This window comes from Petaurus breviceps, unplaced genomic scaffold (assembly GCF_028583685.1).
Source record: "Petaurus breviceps papuanus isolate PSGF00001 unplaced genomic scaffold, PetGlider_PUasm1.0 91041, whole genome shotgun sequence".
NCBI classification, from domain to species: domain Eukaryota; kingdom Metazoa; phylum Chordata; class Mammalia; order Diprotodontia; family Petauridae; genus Petaurus; species Petaurus breviceps.
The window spans coordinates 4,431,218-4,456,754 of NW_027187400.1; the positions used below are offsets into that span (position 1 = coordinate 4,431,218).

Sequence of the window (25,537 nt, forward strand, 5' to 3'; positions counted from 1 at the left end):
TTGGATTTGTAGGGAATAGAAAAATTCAAGGCAGGCTAAGACAGTTTATCACCCTTGAAGATTTTAGGGTCTAGTTGAGGAGAGAAAATAGGCACATCTAGAAAGATAAACAGTTCAGTGTTGAGAGGTGATTAGTAGTAGTTACTTGCTGAGAAGGATTGCTTTATGGAAAGCATTTTTAAAATCTTAAAATCCTCTAAAATGAGGAGTGTTGCTGTTATTATTACTTGAGTTTTAACTGTTGTTTTTAAATAGATTTAGTGAATTTCTTTTGTTAACCATAAAGTTTTTGCTGTCAAGGAATGGTGACAATTTATTTTTGTGTTGTATGTACTTCGAATTACCTAAGGTGGTATAGTATGTGTGTGTTTGTGTGTGTGTACTTAGGTGGTGCAGTGGATATAGTACAGGGCCTAGAGAGTCAGAGTCATCTTCCTGAGTTCAAATGTGGCCTCAGACACTTACTAGTTGGGTGATCTGGAACAAGTCATTTAACCCTGTTTGCCTCAGCTTCTTCATCTGTAAAATAAGATGGAGAAGGAAATTACAAACCACTCCAATATCTTTGCAAAAAAAAAAAAATAGGGTCCAAAGAGTTAGGCATAACTGAAATGACTAAACAAAAAAAAATTAGGAAATTAGACTAGATGATTTCTGAGATTTCTTCCAGCTCTAAAAATCTACATGCCTATGTAGAACTCTTGTAGCTTGTGTTCTTTTGTGAAAATATTTAACTTTTTCCCCCTGCTAAATGCTGGAACTACTTCTTGACTCAATTTGATGCAGAAAACAGACTAGTCTGCAAAATTTTTTTTTCTTTTAAAAGAATTTACTTGCATCCTCATCAAAGTTGTCTTAGGGTACTATGAGATTAGTGTTGATTTTTTTTTTAAAGTAAAGTGAAGCACAAGATTTTGAAATAACTTGTGAACTTCAAGTAATTTTTTTTTGAACTTCAGAACTACATTTAGTAAGCTGTAGTTATTGTTAATTTTAAAAGATTTTCAAGAAATTTTAGGCTAATCATATAGGCCTTATCAGATGTAAAAAAGTTCATTGAGACCTGTAGTATTATGCACCTCAGATAAATAGAGGTCTCTGTTGGTGTGGTCAGTGCTAAGTTTTGAAGAGGATGGTGAAAAATTTTGTAGCATGAAACTTTTTGTGACTTATCTGCAGCACTGCTCTGGAAAATACATAGCAAACTCCCAATTAAAGACTTTTTTTTTTTGCTTTTGGGAGAGGGGAAAGGCAGGGCAGTTTGGGGTTAAGTGACTTGCCCAAGGTTACATGGCTAGTAAGTATTAAGTGTCTGAGACTGGATTTGAACTCAGGTCCTCCTGACTCCAGGGCCAGTGCCCTATTTATTCACTGTGCCATCTAGCTCCCCCCCCCCCCCAATTAAAGACTTTTTATGAATCCAGGAGATTGACAGTAGTTACTGACCAGAACCACAGAATATGCTCCTATGCCTACAGATGGTGGGGTTAATTTATATGTGGATGTGATAGAGGTGGTAAATACATCTTGAAAATTGAACCTGAGCATCAGAAACAAGTAAATTATTCTGCATTATTGAGAATTGCTGGGTATACTGTCCAAGAAATTGGGGTACCCATATTCAAATTCCTCTTATAGAGCCTTTTACTCCTTACTGTACTGTGAATGTAGGGGATGATGATAATGATGATATTTGATTTACATGCAGTTTTTTTTTATTGATAACCTAGCTAACTAAATAGTTTCATTGAAAATAGCTTAGTAGGTAGCCAATTTCTGAACAACAAATATTCCCTTCCCTTCCTTCTCTATGTACTTTAACAAGGTTCAGGAAAGTTCTGATGGTTTCTTAAAATATGTCAATCAGCTGTGTTGAATTGTATATAAAAGAGAGAAAAAGAGGTAGCTGTCTAATTGGAAATGAATTTTTACTAAATTTTTGTGTTACATTTTGGTTTTCCATTTATTAAGAATTTTAAAAAATTCAAATTATATTTTATATAAAATACAAGCAGAAGATGCTTATATCTGCAGTAATTTTTTTGTAGATGCTCTGAAACTTTTTATTTTATTTTTTAAAAAAGACAACAATAATTTAGATCATTAAACAAACCAGAAAGCTGAATGAGCTTCCCAAACCCCAAAGCTGAGCACAAGTACTGGCCAGGGAGGATGGTCCACAGCACCACGCTGCTCCCCTTGCCTGGCTCTGTGAGCCTATCCTTTAGTGAGGCTGCCCCCAAGCCTCTGCCTGAGGAGTGAATTCCAGTCATCTCTTTGGAAAGGTGATAAAAGGGGCCAGGGAGCCACCTCTTCTCTATTCTCCCTTCTGGCCTACTATTCTCCCAAGCCTGGGAGCAACTTCTGTTCCCACTGTGTAAAGATCCCTCTGGGCCCCGGAACCCCTCACCCCAGGAGCATCACTGCTTTCACCAGGAGCTGGGAGTCTCTTTTATTAGCAAAAGGTAAACAGACACAATGAAAACCTTAAAAATATAGAAATAATCTAACGAAAGTGGCCACCTCAAAATCACACATGCACAAGTAGAAAAACCCCTCTTAATTCCAGTTTTGGTTCCGGCTTCCCCAGGCTCCCTTATCACTCCCCCTATAGTAGGTTTGTTGTTGATTTTTAAAAATATATATATATAATTTTTTAAATGTTTCATAAAAATACTATTGTTCCTAGTCAAACACAGATATTGCAATATGAAGAGTAACTGCTTTTTCCTTGCTTTATAAAATGTGAAAAGATTATCACACTGGTTAATATAGAAAAATGCCAGAATCTCTAAGTATCACAAAAGCTGGTACCAAATGAGCAAGGTGGAAATTTTACTGAATGCCAGATGTTTGGATGGGGCTTAGAAAAACATTCCTCTTGGTCAGGTCTTCAGCTAAGTTTCTCTTTCAGTATCTCTCACCTCTCTACTCCCTTCAAGTCTAACCTGTCTGGATCAGCAGTAATATAGAGTCAGGACACCCCATGAAAGCATGAAAGCCAAACCTCCGTTTAGAAAACAAGACAACTCAATGCTGCTCTGATTTTGCAGAACCAAACGTTCCTCCCTCTAAGGATCATCTGGGTTTCCAAACACCAAACACATCAGCTTTACTTTACCCAGAAGAGAGGTGAAGGTCCTCATTTAGACCGAGCCTTTGAACTAGTTAAAGGTGCAATCTTTTTCCCACCCATGGAAGGGCACTGAGGATTGGCCCCTGGAGTTGGCCTGCTGTCCTTGTGCAAGGAATAAAGATTCCACCTTATTAAAAAAGGTGCATTTCAAATCAAGGTGACAGGGAGGCCTAACTGCTAGGGAATGCTGAAGAATGAGCAAGCCTCTTGTCCCTCCATCTGGAAAAGGTGACTTTTGACCACAGATTTGGGTTCAGGCCCAGCCAGAGTTGCTTTCAGTTCTCAGAGAGTGATAGCGCCAGGGCAGCCTGAAATGCAGCTTCTTCATCAATGTTGTAGTCCACAAAGGTGTCATAGGAGAATTTGTAACGATGGAGAAGGTGCTGCCGGAAGATGGCACTCTTATAGCTGGGGTCGCCCCAGGGCATGGCTGAACAGATGGGGCAGATCACTCAGTTGGGGTCATTGTGGTGGTTTTCCATGCAGTGCTTCACCAGCTCCTGCTGGTCCAGATTGTGGGCTCCACAGTAGGGACACACAAAGGTGGATCTGTTTGGGATATTGCTGGGAATGGGCTGGGATGTTGGAACTACTGGGACAAACTTGGGACAGTTGGCCATCTGCTCCTGGACCTTCATGCAGGAAGAAATGTGTGACCTCATCTTTGCAAGAGTCACCTTCTTGCTGCAGCCCCAGCACGGAGCCTTGTAGGACAACAGCTGCTTTTCCACATTGGAGGCTTTGTCCACTTTCTTTGGGTCAAAGGGCATTCGGCAGAGCGGGCATAGTGGAGACTGCACCTGCAGAAATGGCTGCAGACACTCGCCACAGAACATGTGTCCACAGCTGCCAGTGGCCACAGGCCGGTGGTAGACCTTCAGGTAGATGGGGCAGCTGTACTGGGCATCCAGGCTGCTGTCTCCACCAGCACGGGCCTTGGGCCGGAGGGGAGGGGGTGTGGTGCTGCCACTGCTGCGCCAAGGCCACCAGGCCGCAGAACGTTGCCATTGTGGGGCCGGCCCGCCCCCTGCCCGCTGGCCCTGCTCGCTCCCAGTCCGCCGCTTGGGCTCCAGCTCCGTTGCAGTAATTTTTTTTAATGACAAGATAGAAATGGAGTAGAGGAATTTTATGAGAATAATTCTTAAAATAGATGCATTTTTTTGTTGTTGCTGTGGAGTCATTTTTCAGTTGTGTCCAACTCTTTGTGACTCCATTTGGGGTTTTCTTGTCAGTGGTACTGGAGTGGTTTATAGTTCCCTTCTCCAATTCATTTTACAAATGAGGAAACTGAGGCAAACAGGGTTAAGTGACTTGCCTGGGGTCACATAGCTAGGAAGTGTCTGAGGCTGAATTTGAGCTTAGGAAAGAGTGTCTTTCTGACTCCAGACCCTGCACTCTATCCACTGGGCCACCTTGCTGCTTCTGGATATGAATTGGATAATCTTATTTTGAATCATTAATACTATTTGTTGGGAAGAGGATGTGAAGTTCCAGGTTGTTTGTTGGGTTCTGAGTTGTGATTGGTACATTGATGAACTGTAAACATAAATCAGGAAATCACTAGTAGGCAGAGAAACTAGAAAATTTCATGTAAACTAGTATATCCAAACATCATTATTACTCAAAGTGACAGAAGATTAATGTAGAGAGAATGTGGTTTTTAAATGTCATCTTGTTATGACAGGACATGACATTTTGATAAATCTGCATTCCCTTCCTCTTGACTTTTAAAAGCTTAGCTTAGTTTTCCCTGAAACATAAAATTTTTCCTAATCTAAATTGAAATGACATGGAATGGAAATAAGAGATGGTGTTTACCCTGAAAGAAAAGGTGGGCATGAGGATTCATATCTCCATTTTTTTCTTTACCTGTTTTGAGGGAATTAAAAATTAGATTTTTCTGCAACTTGAGTTACAGAACTTATTCCAGAGTATTAACGAGCAGATTTTTGAAATTATATTTCTGTATTATACCAAATTTGCCCAAGTTTGTTACTTGAAGTAAATGAAAATATTAAATTAAAATTATTCAGTCACACTTGTGGCGCTTTGTTAAAAAGAAGGTAAAAAAGTGTGTTCTGGTGAGAGCAGGCCATCAGCGCATTTGACAGAAAGTCATTAATCCAGATGAAAACATTTTTCTAGTGGTTTTTGTCACATAGAATAATTTTAGAGAGTTTGAATATGCATCTGTTTAGATAATAGACATTTCCTGGCACATGGTAAGCACTTAATAAATGCTTGTTGATTGAGACAGCTTTTAGTATTCAATATTGGTGGACTATAAACTGTAGATTAGTTCCATCAGTATCTGTAGTGGGAGCCGGATCCAGGTGTTTGCATTCTGATTTAGACTTGATTTCTTTCTGCTTCTGAGGAGTGCTGAGTCAAGGCGGTACAGAGGATGCAGTGTGCTCACAAGCCCAACTGGCCTGTCCTTGTCTTTGTGCATCATCATGGGACATGTCTACCTGAAGCAGGGAATCATTAGCAATGATGATGATATTACCACTAGTAACTAATATCATAAAGCTGTTTAAGGTTTGTGAAGCACTGTATATATGCTAGCTTCATTTGGTCTTCTCAGCACTGCTGTGTGATACACACTGTTATTACCCCATTGTAAAGATAAGGAAGCTGAGCTGAGAGAGTTTAAATCTCTTGCCCAATGTCTCACAATGTAAGGCTGCATTTGAACTCAGATCTTTCTGATTCCAGGTTCAGCACTCTGAACTACCCTATCACCTAGTTGCTTCAGTAAAGGTACTTTGAAATTGGGAAATACTGCATGGGATCACATCTTTTCTCCCTTTTCTCCCTTCCCTGAGTGTTTTCTCTACAATATTGAGTAATAGAACAGTAAAAGTCACACAAAGTATGTGAATGTTTCCTTGGACCTTAATAATATCTTGTTCCAGTATATCTGTAAGTCTCCATTCCTTCCTTAGTTGGAGATTGGTGTTGGCAGAGGGAATTAGGGAGTTTATAAATTTTAAGGAAAGATTAGCAAAATAGAACATATTCTAACAAAAACTAGTCTCTTTTGCTTCACATAAAAATGATGTCTTTAGCTCCATTATTGTGGTACACCTAGTTTTTCATGTTCTTTTTCTTTTTTAGCCTTAGGCTTACTATTACCTCCAAATATGATACTTGTTTTTGTTAGAATTTTTTGCTGCTCTAACTCATGTTTTCTTTTTTCTCTCCTTTTTTTTTTTTTTGTCTCTTAATTTGAAAATTAGTACAGTGAATGACTTAAAAGCTAGGAAGATTTTGCTTTAAGTAATTGAAGAGTTCATTTTTATGGAAGTGGTCTTACCTCAGAGTCAGATGGGTCCTTGGACTTTAAGTAGTGCTTAATATGTAGTAACTTAAAAGATTGTTCATTATTTAACTTTGCCTAAAACATATCTACCACTATGTATATATTTGTTTACACACACGTGTATATATACACACATATCTATTTCATTGTGAATATGTTCAAGTTTAAAAATATAGATTACTTCCTTTAAAATTGGCCAGATAAGGTTAGTTAGTTGTGGAAGCATTTAATTGATACTCTAGGCTGTCCTATTTAGTGATTTTTTTTTTTTTGGTGTAACAGTTATATAAATGTTCTACATTAAAACAGGTTAGATGTTATCACTGCTTATTGGCATGGTTGGCCAGTTATCGTTTATGATGTAACTGTTAATCCTAAAGAAATTTGTTTTAGTTCTGTGCACATGGATGTCATTCTAAGATGTCTGATTTATTAAGCCCTAGAGTAACTTAACCAAGTGCAGTCGAAATGGCTCACGTGTTGGCTTTTGTAAGGCTTGAAAAACAATCCTGTATCCCTGCCTTGAGACTTGGTACAGCATTTCTATTTTGAAAAGCCACGTGCAAGTTTGATATTTGAAGATTGTAACTCATGTAGACAGGTGGGGAGAGCAATATAGAAAAAAAATTTCTACATGATGGCCTTGATGATAAGCACCTTCTGACTACATAAAGCTCTGCACCCCCTTTTTTTACAGACTGTGTAGGCTTCTGAGAAGACTTGCAGGCCAGTCACACAAGCATATTCCAGAAAAGTGGTACTCATGGAAGAGGAACAGGATTTACCAGAGCAACCAGTAAGTATTTTTTTTTAACTTAAAGATAATTGTAAAAACGCTTGACTTAAAAAATTCAAGATATTGTTATTAATTCTTTTGTTGAGACAAAGAACAAATGGGGACTAAGTTCCTTCTTTCGTGTTTTTCCCACAGCAACCTTTATAAGGTACTCGACTCCCAGTTTTGTTAATATCTCAAAGACTTTCTGCTACAACAGTGAGCTACAGCAGTGAACTAAACAGTCACCCACTCATCCTGATCCCCAAATTCCCCCAAAGCACCTGGGCTATTCGGAAACATGAAAAAGAACTGGGTTTTTGGAACTAGGCTCCAGTGTGGTTTTGCTGCCTTGTGACTACCTCTTATCTTGGTTTCCCCAGCTGTAAAATGGAGAGAATACTATTCTAGTTATTTCTCTCCTAGGGTTATTGTTTTGTAAACTAAGCATAGGAACTTGAGCCATTGTTATTTCAGACAGACAAGGTCTACCAAATGTGAGTTTCTGTTTTCCTACACAGATTAGACTAGTAGATTATCAAGTTGAGATATTTGGAAAATGAAAAAGATAAGGTAAATGAGTCCTTTTAAATGATTATAGAAGAGATATATAGTACCTTCCACTGCAGAATGAAGATTTGTTGGGATTTTGTTATCATTTTTAAACTAGATTCTCCTGATGAGGAAGGTTGCTTTTTTTTTACAAATCACATTCTCTTGTTAGTGAAGTCAGACATGAATCTGTAGTCTAAAGTGTTGACTTGCTGGTATCTTTTAGCTAGGTATTAATGATGAAAGAACATCTGTCTTAATTAGGTTTAATACAAGTTAGTCAGTCAATAACTCCTTAGTAGGAACCTCTTTATGTACCAGGCACTATCCTAAGTGCTGGGGATACAGAAAGTGAATTCTTTTAATGCATTTAAAATGACCAGTTTATAGAAAATCAATTTACATTTACTTTTCATAACTTTATCTCTTGGTGATGTGAGGTATACCTCATCTTGCCATTTTTTTTTAAGTAAAATCATCTTTTAGGCCCTTTCATATAAGAATTAGTTTGCTATAAGCATGGTTAGTCAGCTCCAAGCAGCTAGTGAATGGCTTTCATGGAGTATTTGAATTGTTCCTGAAGTGACATGGTTGAGAATGTTCAAGATTATCTTGATCACCTTTATAGCAGCAGAAAAATAGCCTGAAGGCTTAAGTACTGAATGAGATACATCATGGGACACTTCTATAGTAGTTAAAATAATAGACTAATAAAACTTGGAGAGACATTAAAGATGGTCTAGGACAACACCTTCTCTTTATAGAAATGAAAACAGAGACTGGGAAAGGACAAGGGACTTGCCCAAGGTCATACAACTAACTAGCCAGCAAAAGAGATGGAATTTAAAACCACGATGTAGGGTCACAAGCCCATAGACTGACAACTAGAAGGTACTTTTGAATGCAAACCTGGTACCCTTAGAACTGCAGAGAGAAGTAGCCTGTCCTGCTTCATAGTAGCGTGTCAGTGACAGGCTCCTCTGCCCTTTCCCTTATGCTGTGCTGCTCCTGTTTTATCCTGCTGGTGTAATCTCCACTCCCTCGCCCATCAGTCACTTCTCAATCCTTTGAAATTTGTTTTCTGACCTTATCAAATGAGATCACATTTTTAAAGAGCTATATGTTCCTGGCATATAGTAGGCTCTTAATAAATGCTTGTTCCCTTCCCCCTTTTCCTTATCATTCAGCTAAAACATCTGTCTTTGAAATGACTGCTGATCTTTTCATTGCCAGTCTGCTGACACTTTCTCAATGCTCTCTGAAGCATTTAACACTTTTGAATACTATTTCCTCTCTGGGTTTTCATAACACTGCTCTCCCATCTGTCTGATCACTCTTCAGTTTCCTTTACAGAATCATCATCCATGTCCCAACTCACCTGTGGATGTACCTCAAGGCTCTATCCTGGGCCCTCTTTTTTTATCCACATTCTTTTTCTTGGTGATTGAACTCATAAGCTCGTGTGGGTTCAGTTATTTCTGTTCAGATGACGTCTAAATCTATATATGCAGCCTTATTCTTTCTCCTGAGCTTCAGTCCCTTGTTACCAGCTGCCTGTTTGATATTTGAAATTGGATGTCCCATAGGCTATTTAATCTCAACATGTCTAAAACAGAACTCATCTTTACCTGCAAAACTACCCCCTTTCCAAACTTCCTTATTTCTTTTGAGGGCACCAGGGTCCTTCCAATCACCCAGGTTTTCAGTCTCAGAATTATTATATATATAATCTCGTAGGGACTATTGAAAGGCTTTTGTCTTGATTCCCCAGTGCCCTAAATAAAGGTACTCAGTAAGTGCTTGAAGCTTGATTCACTGATTCTTAGCACCTCATATCCTATCAGTTGTCAAATCTTATTCATTCTGCCTCTTGTAAAGCCAAGCACAAGCAACTTTCCAGAGGATGGCTGCTGTGAACAGCTTTCAAGGTTCTAATTACATGTATAGTGAACACTCTATTCAATAACAAATCAGAGCAAAGCATTCACAGAAAATCAAGGTACAGCATTCACAATGTTACAATTTATCACAGAAAATCAAAATACAATATTCACAACAACTTATCACTAAAATAGCCATGTAGTTTTTCACCACAGTGGTCACATAGTTTTGAACAAAGTACAATCATCATTTAGTCAATCAACCACTTAGTAACTCAGTCATTCAGTCATCCTTAAGGAGGCCTCAGTAAGGGTCACAAAATACAAAAGTCAAAGTTCTCCACTCATGGGGCACACTAAGTTACAAATCAGTCACTATTCAATCATCAGTCACTACTCAATACCCTTTTAAGGGGCAGTGGAAAATACACAGGCCTTCCACCCCTTGGTCACAGATAAATCACAGTCTTCTCAGTCAGTACACAGTATCCAAGTAAAGTCTTCTTTCAGCTTGGCTCTCACCTTCCATGGTTCCTCTTCCATGGTCCCAGTTCTTCATCCAGTTCCCGTTCCATATTGAAGTTCACCTTAAGTCCTTCACAGTTCCTGTTTCTAGGAAGACAAAGCTTGACAGAGCCACAATAATATGCATGCACATTGCCCCCACCATCATCAATTTACTATCTGCCTGTGAAATCAACTCAGACCCACCAATAAGGTCTGAGAATTCAACACAAATTATCAACATAGAAATCAACACAGACCCACAAACAAGGTCCAAGAGGTCAGCACAAATCATCAGTCAAGTCCCAGGACCTCCAAAACCCTCCTTCAGGACTTCTGTAAACATACAACCAGAAAATTCTCTTTCAGGGCTTCTAGTAAGGTCCTAGGGCTTCTGCACAAAGTATCACAAACAAACATGAACACAGAACAGACAAACAGTGCCAGAATACCACAAGTTTTCTCCTTCTTAACTCTGCCACTGTAAGAGTCCTCTTTTAAAAAAAAAAAAAGAGTCCTCTCCTTGCATAGTCATTAGCTCCTCCCCAGGAGTTCACAAGTTGTAGGTTTCATACCTTCTGTTTCTTAACAGACTTGATACAAGGCTCAAAAGAAACTTGAACTGAAACAAGGTGTTAATTCAATAGCTGAAACAAGGTGTGAACTACTTCTGTGCTTGCCATTACACCTCCACAACATTCTTCACGCATATCCCCATCTCTGTGCCCAGAGGTGATCAAACCCTCGATCTCACCATCACTGATAACTGTTCTACTCCCTTGTTTTAAAAAATCATGCAGAATTATTCCATTTTTTCCGATATACCTAACAACCCCTTAGTTGCTGCTTTCTTGTTCCTCCTCACCATAGTCTCCATTCCCTTCATCCTTCGGTTTTTTAAAGAAAATTAGTAAACATTTATTAAGTACCTATTTATTATAGGCTAGCTGGATTTCTGAATTAAGTTAAGTGACAAAGAACCATGGCTTACACAGTTGCAGGACAAACTCAGTTAACTGTAATAAGATCAATTAAAAATGATACAGAATCAATTTAATTTTTTCAGTTGGTAAGTGGGAGATTTCACTGCATAAAGAAGTGAATGTCCTGTGACAACTCTTCCTGATAAACCATGTTAAAATTAATGAGACTGAAGGAGTATCTATCTGATACATCATAAAGAGAGAAGTTAAATTTGTAAAGACCATTTGAAATACATCCAGATAATAAGTTGAATTAGACTTTTGCTTAACTGGCAAAAGCAAAGTATGTGGTTATACAAAAATTATATTTAATCCCATGTACATAAATATTTGGAGAACATTTAGTGGAATATTAGTATATTGTAAGAAACAACAGGTCTGTTGAATACAGAGAAGCATGGAAAAGCGTGTGCACTGATGCAGAGAGAAGTAAGTAGAGCCAGGAACATAATATCCACTCTGACCCCAACAATAAATGAAAAGAACAATTGCAAAACAGTCCTAAGCAGACATGACAAAAATATAAAGAACAGACTTGACCCAAAAGAAGAAATACAAAAGAATACCTCTAGCCACTACTTTGCAGAGGTCCAGGTCTGCAGGTGTTGACTCCAGTGTGGACCACTGCGTAGAATGGCATGTCCTTTCCATGTATTGAAAAAGGTTTTGCTGAATTTTTATCTCTTTTAAAAATTCTCTATGAGTAGGGAGGGGGAGGAGTATAAGGTAAATTGACATTAAAAACAAAACATACTGATTAAAATCTATTTTACAAAGAATATTCAGAAATAGAAATGTTGTAGGGTAGTATTATCATTTTTGTCTTCAAGCTAGCAATTGTATGATACCAAGAAATAAGGCTTTCATAAATACTGCACAGATTTTATATTTGAATGAAGTACTTTACATTACAATTGCCCTGAAGGGTATTCTGCTGCTGAATTCTTAGAAAGACATTCCTTTGGAATCATTCTTGAAAACAGACAGTGTTTGTACTTCATAGTCCATAGAAAAAACTTCATTCCTAGTGTGTGACCCATCTTTTTAAGCCTTTTATTTCTTCATTTTGCAAAATTGAGGTACCAGTGTTTACATATAGTTTTTGTAAAGAATCAGTGAAATCAGATGTGTAAAATGAAAAAGTGCTATAGAAATTTGAGATAGTAATACTATCCTGAGTGTTGGAATACAATGGAAGGCATAAGTATTCATGCCTTTAGTTTATAAATGAGGAAGCTCAGAGCGATTGAATTACTTGTCCAAGTTCACAAAGTGACAAAGCCAATACCTAAAATGCAGTTTATTTCATTCAGTATTTACAAAGCACCTACTCTGTGCTAGGCCATCTCTTAGGTACTTTGAGGATGCAGAGAGAGAGCATGGCACCATGGTGTGGTGGATGGAGAACTGGCCTTAGAGCAAGGATTTAAGCTCTGATGCTGACCCATTCAAACTGGTTGACCCAGGGTAAGTCACTGAACCTCGAAGACAACTCCCTAACACTGTAAGTTACTGAGAAGGTACCAGCCTGCATTGGCATAGGTAGTTTCCTCATCTGGGAGTTCCCTATACCAGTGACATCACAGAGTCTAGTCGAGTCACCTACATAGAGATAATTGAACCCCTTGGGAACAAATGTCATTACCAAGACAGACAATAAACAGAGAAAAGATAAGAACTAGGACAGAATCTTGAGGGATTCCTGTGGTTGGGGATGGAACTGAGGAGGAATGATTAGAAGAAACAGAAGAGAGCAATTCACAGAAGTCAAAGGGAGAGGTGAGAGTATTTAGAAGAGCCTGCAAACAGACTCTGGGCATAGTGGCCCATGCCCGTAATCGCAGTTACCAGGGAGACAAAAGCTAACCACAGGTCTTTTGAGTTTGAGAATTGTGAGCTCTATAGTGGGCTGTGTTTATCAGGTGTCCAGACTAGGTTTGGCATTAATATGATGAGCCCCCAGGATTTAGGGACCTCCAAGTTGTTAAGGAGAAGTGACCTGGCACAGCTTGGAAAGAGAAGAGATCAAATCTCCTGGGCTCATCAAAGTGGAATTTGTCAAGAGGGGCTCTTGCAATTCCTGCCAGGATGAGACAGAGAGACCCAGTCTCTTTAAAAAACAAAATAAGTATAGACAAACCAAGTAGGATGAGTGAGAAAAGGCCTTTGGGTTTAGTGTAGGTAACGTTTGAGAAGGTTAGTCTTAGTAGAGCAGTAGGTAGGAAGCCAGATTGTAAAAAACTGGTTAGTGACCCACTGGTAAGGAAGTTGGGATTAGCCAAGTATAGACTCCTCCTTCCAGAAGTTTGACTTTGACATGGAGAAGATGGCTTGAGGTGACGGCAGGCTAAAGTGAAGATTGTTTTGAAGATAAGGAGACCTACATGCGTGTATTCTAGACAAACCTTTATTTTTAAATGCCTACTCAGTGCAGTATACTGTATCATGCTCTGGGTTTACAGGGACAAATGAAAAACAATCCCTGCCCTCAAGAAGCTTATATTCTACTGGATGATATAAACAACTAATTATTTGTAAGATAGTTTGAGAAGAGAGCATTAGCAATTAGGTGATAAGGAAAGATTTCCTTTAGAAGGTGTGAACCTTGAAGGAAGCTAGGGATTCTAAGAGGTAGAGATGAGAAGGGAATTTATTACAAGCAAAGAGGAAGAACAAGGAAAAGAAACAGTTGACCAAAAAAAAAAAAGTTCAAATGAGAGGGTGGTAGGACTGCTCTGGGTGGGAGGAGGGAGGAGAGCACATAGGGGCACAGGGAGAGGGCAAGGAGGAGAGGATCTTCTGTGATCAGAGAATGAAACATCTGAGTTCAGGATCACCAAGGTGGAAGAGTTGTGTATGATGGTAAAGGGACTGAGAATGGAAATACAGACTGTGGTTATTGAGTGGTTGATGACCTGGGGAGGACCAGGGTTTGAAAAGGAACATTCATGTGAATGAATATTGACTGCATTCTGTGGTCCAGCCAAATTCGCCTTCTCTGTGTCCTTTGTATACTGTACTCCATCTTTCATCTCTGCGTCTTTGCACTGGTTGTCCATGAATCTGGCTGGACTCCCTCCTCACCTCTGACTCAAAGACTCCCCTTCTTCCTTCAGAGCACAGCCTGATTACCTAACTTGTAGTGCCCTCCTTCCCCTCCAGCCTTGTATTCAACTACCTTTTATTTCTTTTGTATGTATTCTGTATGTACATCCCCCAAGGAACTAACCCTAACCCTGGAGAGCAGAAGTAATTTTGTTTTTTGTCTCGGCTAAGTGATATAATGGATAGAGATCTGGGCCTGAAGTCAAGAAGATCTGAGTTCAAATTCAGACTCAAATACTAGCTAAGTGACCTTTGAATTTTACCTCTTAACCTCATTTGCCTTAGTTTCCTCAACTGTAAAATGGGAGTAAAAATAGTACGTACTTGACAGGGTTACTTGTGAGGCTCAAATATTTTAGCATAGTGCCTGGCACTTAGTAGACATAGACACTGTATAAGTGCTAGCTATTATTAGGCATTATGAGCTATCCCAACACCTAGTACAGTGCCCAGAATATAGTAGCTGCTTAACACATGCTTGATGAGTGATTGATTGACATCACCAAATCCCCTCTCCAATTTGGAGAGGAGAGATTGTAAGCTAGACACTAAAATTTCAGTGCTATTTCCACTATGCCACAGCTGCCAGACTCCACTGATTTGTTTGCGATCTCACCCTTTATGTCTAAATCACGTGCCCATTTTTAATTCATCCTGGTATACAGTGTGATATATAGCTTGTTTGAATTTATTCTTCATCTATCTAATGATAACTTCTTTTCCCAGATATCTTTGTATGAAATTGTTTTCTATACAAGTCTAGCAACAACAAACTATGTCTCTTATTCTTAGACTAGTATAGCTACATGAAGAGGGATTCTTTATCATAATGTTGGCCACCAGAGACTGAATATTTTGTCCACAGAAGCATGTGAAGATTTTTTAAAGTGTAAAAGAATTTTGATCTGTTTCATTTAAAATGCACAGAAGTTCAATAATGTATCTTTTGTCTCGTAATAATGAAGTGAATCGTCTTTTTATTTTTCCTAACATAGTGCAGTGCAGCAGAGTAAGTGATTAATAGTAGGTGTTGGTTGAATGAAAGACAGACTGTGAATTATCCAGATTAGCTTTCTCCACCACTTCACAAGGCAATAGTTAACCATCTGTTTCACTTTATGCTACGTAGATCTGACATGAGTTGATTAAAGGGCAGGGGTTCTCATTCTTGAGTAACTTAGTTAGCTTTGTGTAGAGGAAAACACCTGTTACAAGACCAGGCTACACCTGCTGCTTTGGTTAGTTAGCTCATCCAAATCACAAAAAACTCATCACTACTGTTCAGGGAACACTGCCTTTTACTGATGGCAGGTCAGACTTAGATCATCATATAGGAAATTTATGAATAGCACAATTAGGCTATGTATGATGTGATAACACATCATGACCTTGAAAATCTATCCCTAGTATTGAAAATGTTTCTTGGGAGTTAAACAAAAAACGCTCCTGTGGCTTCTCTTTAATATGATCTACCATTTGAGCCAATGGCTATAGGATTTTAGTTGTCATCAACCTTATCATTTCATCACTGTACTTGAATATATCACAGCTTTCATTGTTTCATCTGTTACATCACACCATTGTTAGCTATTTTAGTATTGCTCACACCTACATTTAACTCTCATCTGATAGTTTATAATAATGTTATTTCTGATTCAGAGTGAAGTAATTTATTTGACTTAATTTGAGTTAAGCTATGTCAGATATTAGTTATAGTAATATTCCATTTAACAAACTTTAAGTCCTTCCTGTGTGCAAGGTGGTCTGTTAGGCACAGAGGATAGGAAGACAAAAAGGAAACAACTCCTAGCCTCGGCGTACTTGTGTACTAATTGAAGGGATCTGACAAAAGGTATAACATAAGCCAGACCTTGGAGGGGCATCGGAGGAGTGCTAGTCTCTGAGAAAATAATGATAATAACACCTAGCATTTCTATGATGCCTTTTAGATGCCAGGCACCATGTGTTTTATAAACATGAGCCTTAAAGGATGAGAGGGACTCAGAAAAGGCAGAGATGAAGATGACGAAGTTATGGGGAAGGTGGTGTGGTGGTGGCTTGTATGAATGAAAGAGGGTCAGATGATGTGTCCTGTTCAGACAGTTGCTATGAAAATAGCTTAGAACCTAAGAGTTTGTTAAAGGGCATAGGTTGAAATAAAAGGAGAAAAGATAGGTGGGAGTCAGTCTGTGAATTACCTTAAATGTCAATGGAAGGCCACTGAAGTTTTTTGTTTGTTTGTGTTTTGTTTTTTAACAGAAAAGTTGAAATGACCAAACTTCGTACTTTAGGAAAATTATTTTGGCAGTAGGGAGAGACTGGAAGCAAGGAGACCAATAATGACAGTTATTAGATTGGTGTTGAATACCTAAAGTAGTGTATATGAGAGAAAGGGAAGGGATGTATGGAAGGAAATTATAAAGACAGAGTGGACAGTGAGAGGTGTTGAATACCTAAAGTAGTGTATATGAGAGAAAGGGAAGGGATGTATGGAAGGAAATTATAAAGACAGAGTGGACAAGGCTTGGCAACTGATGGGACATGAGGTGATTAAGGAGAGAAGAATTAAGGATCACTTTGCAACTAAGATCACAAACCAGAATGACAGCGGGGAAGGTGGTAATACCCCCACTCATAGAGAAGTTTGTAAGAGGAGTACATTTAGGGAGGAAAGATGAGTCCTGCTTTGTATATGCTGAGATTGAGATGCCAGTCTAGACAGAAACATCCATTACACAGCTGGTGCAGAACTAGAAGTCAAGAGAAAGCTGTGGATGTAGAGATCTGTGAATCCTGCCTCAGGCTTCACATTGGTGGAGCTCTTCATCAGCATTTGACCCACTCTATGTCTTATGACTGCTCTCCTTACTTGCTTACCAAATGTTATCATAGCCATCCTATTGTCCTCTGTCCCATTCCTGGTTCAGAGGTAATGGTATTCCTCTCTGAGTGGGGAATGGCGTGGTAGTTCTATTATTTTTTACCCCACACCCTCTCTATCCAGCAGCCCAGGTGGCAACTGGGAAGAGGGATGACAGCTAACCATCACTCCCTCCTTTAGTGTACCCTGTTTTGCTCTGGCATTAGCTGCATTTACATAAGAGGGAATGAGCCATAGGGCACAGGAGCACATAACTGGAAGACGAATGGGTTCAGAGGGGGTTCCATAGATAGTGTGTTCTTCCTGGCATCAGTTCTGCTGATGGCAATTGAGATGCTTGGAAGTCCTAGACAAGTTGGTCAGTACCCACATTATTATGACAGGCTCTTGTAAGTATTTACGGCATTTTGACTCTTCTCCAAATTCTGTCTTATCTAGGTTTCTGTTGTTTGTGATGTGGAGAAATGACTCTGGTGTCTTAAGAGTCTCACCAGGTTGTTGTTTAGGAGCACTGTTTTATAACAAAGAATCCAAATCAGGGAATCTAGAAGGACCCTTGGACATCATCTAAATCCTGGTCCCTCATATTACAGATAAAAATGAGTCCTGTGCCCATGAGACATCATGCAAATGATTTCAAGGCATGGTTGACTCAAAAGTTACACAGTCTGGGTTGAAACTTTCTGGCCCTGTCACTTCGTGAGGCAACATAGACTTGGGCGGACCATTTCTCCTTTTTGAACCTCAGTTTCCTCATCTGTTAAATGAGGGGATTGGACTTGATAGCCTCTGAGGTCTTTCTCAGTTCTGGTATTTTAAAATTCTGTTCTTTGATTTTAAAATGGCTCACCAGAAAATAGCTAATACTGAGTTAGTGGCAATGCTGGGGACTAGAACCTTGCCTTCATTGACTCCCAGACCTTCATTCTGTTCTATAAAGCCGTCTCTTTCTTTATTGTAACTCACAATGCTGCCTTTACCTGTCAGCTAAGTATTGTCTTACTGACTCCCCTTTTCTTCTTTCTGAATGACTCCTTATTTTGTTTATTTATAGCGTACACAGCACTTTGCCTGTGCAGACTGTTGTGTGGCAGATGAAATTTCACAACCCAAGGCCAGGAATTAAATATTAATTATTTAATTAAATTATATTTATACATTATATTATATTTTATTATATATTATATATATTTAAAATATATTTCATTAAATAATATAAATATTATTAATCCATGGCAGGATTAAATATTCCATTTTTCTTTAGACTACCTTGGGTTTTTTGGTGCCCTTTGCTGCCTATCTCTTTTTTTAGAACTTTTCCCCCCTCTTGTATCTCATCACCCTTGGTACCTGTCTAACATAGTGCTTTGGGGTGTTTTTTTTTAACTTCCCCTATGGGTTAAATCAGCTTTGTGCATATCTTGACCTAAGTGTTAAAGAACGTCTAATTTCAGGGGTAAGATTGAGAGAATTCTTGCTTTGGGTAGGTGGTTGGACCAGTGGACCTCAGAGAGCTTTTCCAGATCAGAGTTACTGAGAATTTTTTTTTTTTGGAGGGGAGCAGTGTCGTTCTGCATGGAAAAAAGGTGCCAGGTGGAAGTTTTGTTGGACTTGTTTATCTTTTAGCCTTACCTGTTAAAATTTAAAATATTTAATAAAAATAATAGATAAGTTATTATGTAGAACTTTAAGATTTATAGAGCCCTTTATAGATGTTAATTCATTTAATCCTGAGTTGAGCTATTCTAAATTTATTAATTTGTTTGTTTCCTTTTAGTTTACAGGATTCAATTCCACAATTCCTTGAGTTTCACATTTTGTCCCCCTCCCTCCCCTCTCCCCCCATGGCTGCTTATAGTCAAGTATAGGATCTGTAAATACTTTCACATTATACATTAGTCAGGTTATAAGGACAGATTGTACCAGCTGGAATGAAAAATGGTAAAGAGGACATAAAACCAAATAAGAGAAGGAAAAAGATCAGATATTTTGCTTCCACCTGGATATAAACTTAGTTCTTTCTCTGGATGCACATATTTCTCTCCATCGTGAGTCTTTTGGGATTGACTTATATCACTGCATTGCTGAGAAGAGTCCAGTCTATCAAAGTTGGTCAAGCACATGAAGGAAATGCTCTAAATCACTATTGATTAGAGAAATGCAAATCAAAACAACTCTGAGGTACCACATCTCACCAGTCAGATTGGCTAAGATGACAAAACAGGAAAATGACAAATGCTGGAGAGGATGTGGGCAAATTGGAACACTGATGCATTGCTGGTGGAGTTGTGAACTGATCCAGCCTTTCTGGAGAGCAGTCTGGAATTATGCCCAAAGAGCTATAAATACTTTCATACCCTTTGATCCAGCAATACCACTCCTAGGGTTATATCCCAAAGAGATCATAGAAATGAGAGAAAGACCCATATGTACAAAAATGTTTATAGCAGCTCTTTTTGTGGTAGCAAAGAATTGGAAATTAAGGGGGTGCCCATCAATTAGGGAATGGCTGAACAAGTTGTGGTATATGCATGTTATGGAATACTATTTTGCTATAAGAAATGAGGAGCAGACGGTCTTCATATTTACCTGGAGAGGCTTAAAAGAACTGATGCTGAATGAGAAGAGTAGAACCAGGAGAAATTTGTACACAATTACAGACACAGCGTATGTGTGATGAGTCTCAATTTCTTGACCAGTAAAATGAAGGCATTAGAGTGGGTGATTTTTTTAGATTTCATCCAGAGCTGAGAAAATATAATTAATGTTTACTTCAGTATTTCAAGCATCAGTGGCATGATCTATACTCCAGTGGTGTTCTCTACTTCAGATCCTAATTCCTAATCCTATCACATTTTAATACATGATTTCACAAGTCTCTATGGGTTTTTTTTTTTAAATGTGATCTCCCCATGGCCAGCCTTCTGGTCATGTGCCTGTCCCTGAACTTGTATTTGAAGGTTTTCCAGAGCTTATATTCCAATAGCATATAACCTTTGAGAGCCCAGGGGTTTCTCCAAGCCTCAGGGACTTCTTGAAAGAACACTCAGATGTGAGAACATAAACTAAGGCAATAACTCCCAAAGTTTGGTCTGGGGACTTCTAGGGATCCTGAAGAGCTTTTCAGGGGGTCTGTGAGGTCAAAACTATTTTCATAGTACTGTTGCTACATTAGTTCTGCTAACTACTAAGAACTCTTGCCTTTTTCACTGTCCTCTTTTGAGTATACAGTAGAGTTTTCCAGAGGCTACATGACCAGTAAATAAAAAATTTAGCTGTACACATGAGGTCTGAGTTAATAACTTATCTGCAGAGTTATACTTTTGTCTACAAATAGATGAATCTACAATGTGGTCGGACTTGATACTTTTCTGGTATTTATTTGGTATCAGGATTAGCTAGTTATCGATGAAGGTTTTCTATCTGAACACGACCACAAACACAAGTGGTGCTGAAATAATCAGTACTGAGTAATTTTTGAATCTCATCAATTTTTCATGGAATAACTGTGTTAACATCTGCACTGAAGATGCAGGAGTAATGGTTGATAAAACTGCTGATGTCTTAGCACAAATCAAGGCCCTGGCACCAAACTGTCCTGGTAGTCATTGTATCCTTCCCCAGTTTTGTCCTTTATGAAGCAATAAGAATGCATTAATTTTATTAAACCTTGACCCCTGAGTACGTTTCTTTTTAATAGTCTTTATGATGACAAGGGAACTGTGCGTAGAACAATTCTGCTGCTTACCCAAATACATCTTTGTCTTGAGGAAAAACATTTGTGCAATTGTTTGAGTTATTTAACTAGCCCTTTCCCCATCTTTGGAACACCATTTGTACTTCAAAGAACAGCCCACAAATTATAATTGTTTAGATTTGGAATATTTTCTCAAAAATAAATGAAGTTACTCTTTTGCTTCAAGGACAACAATTTTAGACCTTTTGCCAATGATAAAATTCAAGTGAAAATTAGAGTTTTAAGAAACTTTTATCTCCCACTGTGGAACTGACAACTTCCCAATACTTTAAGACTTTTCTGATGAGGTCAGTGGTGATATTTATCAATGAATATTATTTTTGATATTGTATTATGAAATGTGTCATTATTTGGAAGATCTGCATAACTCAATGAATCAGTATTCTCCAAATGACTGTAATGTTACAATATGATGTACAAAATTATGTACAAAATATACAATGAATTTTAATGTAAGAGTCCTATTCCACATTGTAATGAGCCCTCAAGAAGTTTTGGTATAGTATCAGAATAGAATCTCCATAGTTATCTGAAAAGACTATCAAAATACTCATCTCTTTTTTGATTATATATTTGTATGAGGCTGGGTGTTCTTCATGTATTTCAAAAAAAAATATGTCAACAAAAGAATGACTGAGGAAGCAGATATCCAGCTGTCTACTGTTAGGCCAGGCATTTAAAAATTTTGAAAAATATGTAAAACATTGGTACTCTTTTCACTATTTTTTCCGTTTTGGAAAATATAATAATACTGTTTATATTGATTTTTAATGAACTTACTATTTTTATATTAATTATTTAAACATTTAAAATTATCAGTTTCAATTTCTAATGTGGTAAATATCCCACAGATATAAATATATGTTTCATTCTGCAGTCCATCACCTCTTTGTAGATAACGTTCTTCTCCACTTGTCCTTCCAGAATAATGATTGAGCATTGCATTGATCAGAGTTCTTAAATCTTTCACAATTATTTGTTTTTATAACATTCATGTTTTAGTATAAATTGTTCTCTTAATTCTTCTTACTTTGTTCTGCATCAGTTCATACAAGTCTTCCTAGGTTTCTCTGAAACCATCCTTTTCATCTTTTCTTACAGCACAGTATTATTCCATTACCATATGATGGACACCCCTTCATTGTCCACTTTAGCACTTCAGAAAGATCTGCTATAAATGTTTTTTTATGTATAGATCTCCTTTCTCTTTCATCTCTTTGAGGTATTGGCTTAGTGTTCATATTTTGGGTCATAGAGTATACAGTTTAGTAATTTTGGAAGCATTGTTCCAAATTGCTTTCCAGAATGGCTGGACTAATTCATAGCTCTTCTCATAGTACATCTATGTTCCTGTTTTCCTGCAGTTTCTCCAGATTTATCATTTTTCTTTTCTGTAAACTTTGCCAATCTGATGGTTATGAAGAAGAACTTTAAAGTTGCTTTAATTTGCCTTTCTCTCATTATTAGTGATCTGGGTCATTTTTTTCATATGGCTATAGCTAGATTAAATTTCTTTCCTTGAGAATTGCCTGTTCATATCTTTTGACCACTTATCAGTTGGGGAATGGCTCTTATTTAATAAAATTGAATCACTTACTTATATGTCTTGGAAATGAGATGTTCATCAGAGAAACTTAATGCAATAATTTTTTTTCCTCCGGTCAACTGTTTCCCTCCTAATCAGCTGTTGATTCCTATTTTTTTTTAAGTGTAGTTGACAATATGGCTGACTATAAATTTAGAGTAAAATGGATTTTAGCAATGTTTATTGATATTTGGACTGGTAGTATATTCCCCTCCTTTAGAATCTCCAGCCAGAGGCAGGGTTGCCACTTGTCAGGTCTTCCTGTTTGACTGCTGAGTGGATGAGATAACTTCTCTTTGAGCTTCTGTAATTTGTTGTACTTTTGTTAATTTGTTTAAAAGGAAGACATCCTCATATATAGATGCTACTGTAAAGTATAGTAATAGGTTCCTATTGCAGACATGTTTTAAACGTACTAACATTTAGCCTATGTAGTTGCTGTAGCAAGGAGAAAATAGACTTTGGTAGAGTTAAAAAAAAATCCTTAGATTTTATGTAGTACAGGGGTAAAGGTTACAGAGAGGCATGTTTTGTCTTGATACAAGGTAGAATATCCTAGCAATTAGAACTGTTCAGAAAATAGAATGGACTACTGTAATACTGAATACTTATCCCTGGAGGTGTTCAGGACGTGACAGTGACCTTTCTGTAGGGTTAGATAAGAAATTTGTACTTCAGGCAGAGGTTGGAAATGGACTCTGAGATGCCTTCTACCTGAGACAGCAGTGTGTGCTATGTCATGAGATCATCCAGTCCATTTGTAGTAGACTCTATTGTCAGGAAGGTCTTCAGGGTCCCTGGACCTTTAAAAGGTAGAAGAGAAGGGATATAGAATATGGTTGTCAGAATATTTCCCAAATGATTCTCCTCACACCATATGATGCTGGTAGATACTTTTCTTGTTAGTGTCCTCATTCAGCAACTGCTTAATAAAAAGATTTCTTAAATGCCTATTGTGTACAATGGTCTGCGCTCAATTCTGGAGAGCAAAGACAAAACAGTACAATGCTTGCCCTTAATGAGCTTATATTCTGCATTACAGTTAGGTGAATAAACATTTGCTTGATTTTTAAAAACTTTCAAATGTATGGCAAGACTTATTGATAGACTCTTAATATTTTTAACTTTAAAATGATTTTGTAGGGGAAAAAATGATGGTAGTTAAAAGACAGGCAGTGTAGTGTAGCAAAAAGAACACTTACTTGATTGTCTGAAGACCTGGGTTTAAACCAACTCAGTCACTGACTCATTATGGTCCCTTGGGTAAGTCCCTCTCTTTGGATCTCACCTGCTTTTTTTGTGAGGTGAAGGGGTGAGACTAATTGATTTTTCCCTTCCTCCTCTAAAATTCTGTGATTCTACAGGACTTAAAGTCAGGATTTGTGTCCCTTTTCTTTAAAAGTGATGATTCTATAGGTCTTCAACTTAAATACTTGTTTCACTTACAAATAGAAAAATACACTGTTGGAGGAAGCAAGATGGTCTACTGGAGAAAGCAGCAGAATGAGAGTCAGGAAGCCTGACTCTAGGCCTGAGTCTGTGTTTGAACCTGGGCAAGTGCCTTTCTCTTAGTTTTCTCATCTCTGGGATGAGTAGGGGCTCAAAATGAGGTGGGGTTAAATGATGGCTAGAGTCTTTTCCTACTAATGATTCTATATAACTGTCTCTGTGACATGTACCTTGAAGTTCCCGCTGCTAATCTGATGAGTCTGTTTTCTAGTAAAACTTTAACTTTGAAATCAGAATCTACAAAAAAACATCATCATCATCTAAAATTTTTTTGGATCCAATCAAAAGTTAGAGTAGCTTGTTTCTTTAGCCATCGTATACAAACAGTAGGGCTAATTAAATTTTTTGTCAAAACAGAATCTTATTGTAAGTAAATCAGTATTGAAAATCACTGAAATCATTGAAGTTTACCATTGTAGCCCAGGTTCTCTCTGGGCCAGAAAGACCATTGTCTTGGTTCACATTTATCAATTTGTCTTTGCAGGTGAAGAAAGCCAAGATGCAAGATTCGGGAGAGCAGACTTTGAGGTGCGTAAACTTAAACTTCTTTATAATCCATTCCAACCTTGTCTTTATTATTTTTGCTTTTCACCTCATCATGGTGTGTGCTCTGATTTGGCTGGAATGTCACAAATTTAACACTTTGTCATTTACCCTCTACTTTCTTACTGCCAAACAACTTTGTTTAAGATGGAAATTTTTCTTTAAAGTAAATTTTCTCTCCCCTACACCTCTGTTTACTGACTACTGAAAGGTTATAGTATGTATTGACTGTTCAATAGGAATGCTGTCCATTCCAGTCACCTTTTTAGACTTTTTTGGTCAAGAGCCATGGGATGGGGGAAGGGCATTGGCTAAAAGGATGCAGTTATATTTTTATTTCCAATTTATTTATTTATTTTTAGTTTTCAACATTCATTTCCACAAGATTTTGAGTTAGAAATTTTTCTCCCTGTCTTTCCCCTACCCCCACCCCAAAATAGCTAGCCTACTGAATACCCTTTTCCCCAATCTGTTCTCTCTTATATCCACCCCTGCGCCCAACTTTCTAGTAAGGCAAAATGGATTTCTATACCCTGGTGCCTACATATCTTATTTCCCAGTTGCATGTTAAAAAAAAAACAACACCAATGCAGTTATATTTTAAAGCAGCTATTTGCGTTTTTTGGATGGAGAGAACCTAGCAAGGAGGTGCAGAAAAGGTTTTTTATATCTCATTGAGGATACCTGCCCAAATCTGGTCATGAAGTTCAAAACTGAACTAGGAAAATTTCAGGACTTTAAAAAAATTGATTGTAATCCTTCCCTTAGCGGTATTATGACCAATTTAGATTAACGTTTCTATTTACTTTCTAAAATGCTTATAGTGATACTAGAACCATATGGTTTTGAAGACCAGAAAGACCTCTGACCTCTAGGAGACTTTTAGATCATCCCCTGTCTCCTCTGCCTTCCTTCTTTCCTACTAAGGAAATTGTACTGCACAGAGCTACTCTCAGATACTTCCTTCCTTTTTGAGGCGGATCCCCCTCTCCTTTGTACTTA

At 38.0% G+C, this 25,537-nt stretch overlaps 1 protein-coding gene and 1 pseudogene across 3 annotated transcripts in view; one reads left to right on the plus strand and one right to left on the minus strand.

The window, feature by feature from the left end:
• Positions 1-25,537, plus strand: part of EYA3 (EYA transcriptional coactivator and phosphatase 3) — a 130,515-nt gene that overhangs the window by 41,141 nt on the left and 63,837 nt on the right. For 2 of the 3 annotated variants that reach the window (XM_069078457.1, XM_069078458.1), the window contains exons 2-3: positions 7,159-7,257; positions 24,477-24,520. In XM_069078457.1, the coding sequence (XP_068934558.1) occupies positions 7,225-7,257; positions 24,477-24,520 (77 nt within the window). In that variant the 5' untranslated portion in view covers positions 7,159-7,224. Of the gene's footprint in view, positions 1-7,158; positions 7,258-24,476; positions 24,521-25,537 lie in introns of those variants that run through there. The other variant, XM_069078459.1, reaches the window with a different exon arrangement.
• LOC138154033 (E3 ubiquitin-protein ligase RNF166 pseudogene) lies at positions 3,306-4,144 on the minus strand (annotated as a pseudogene).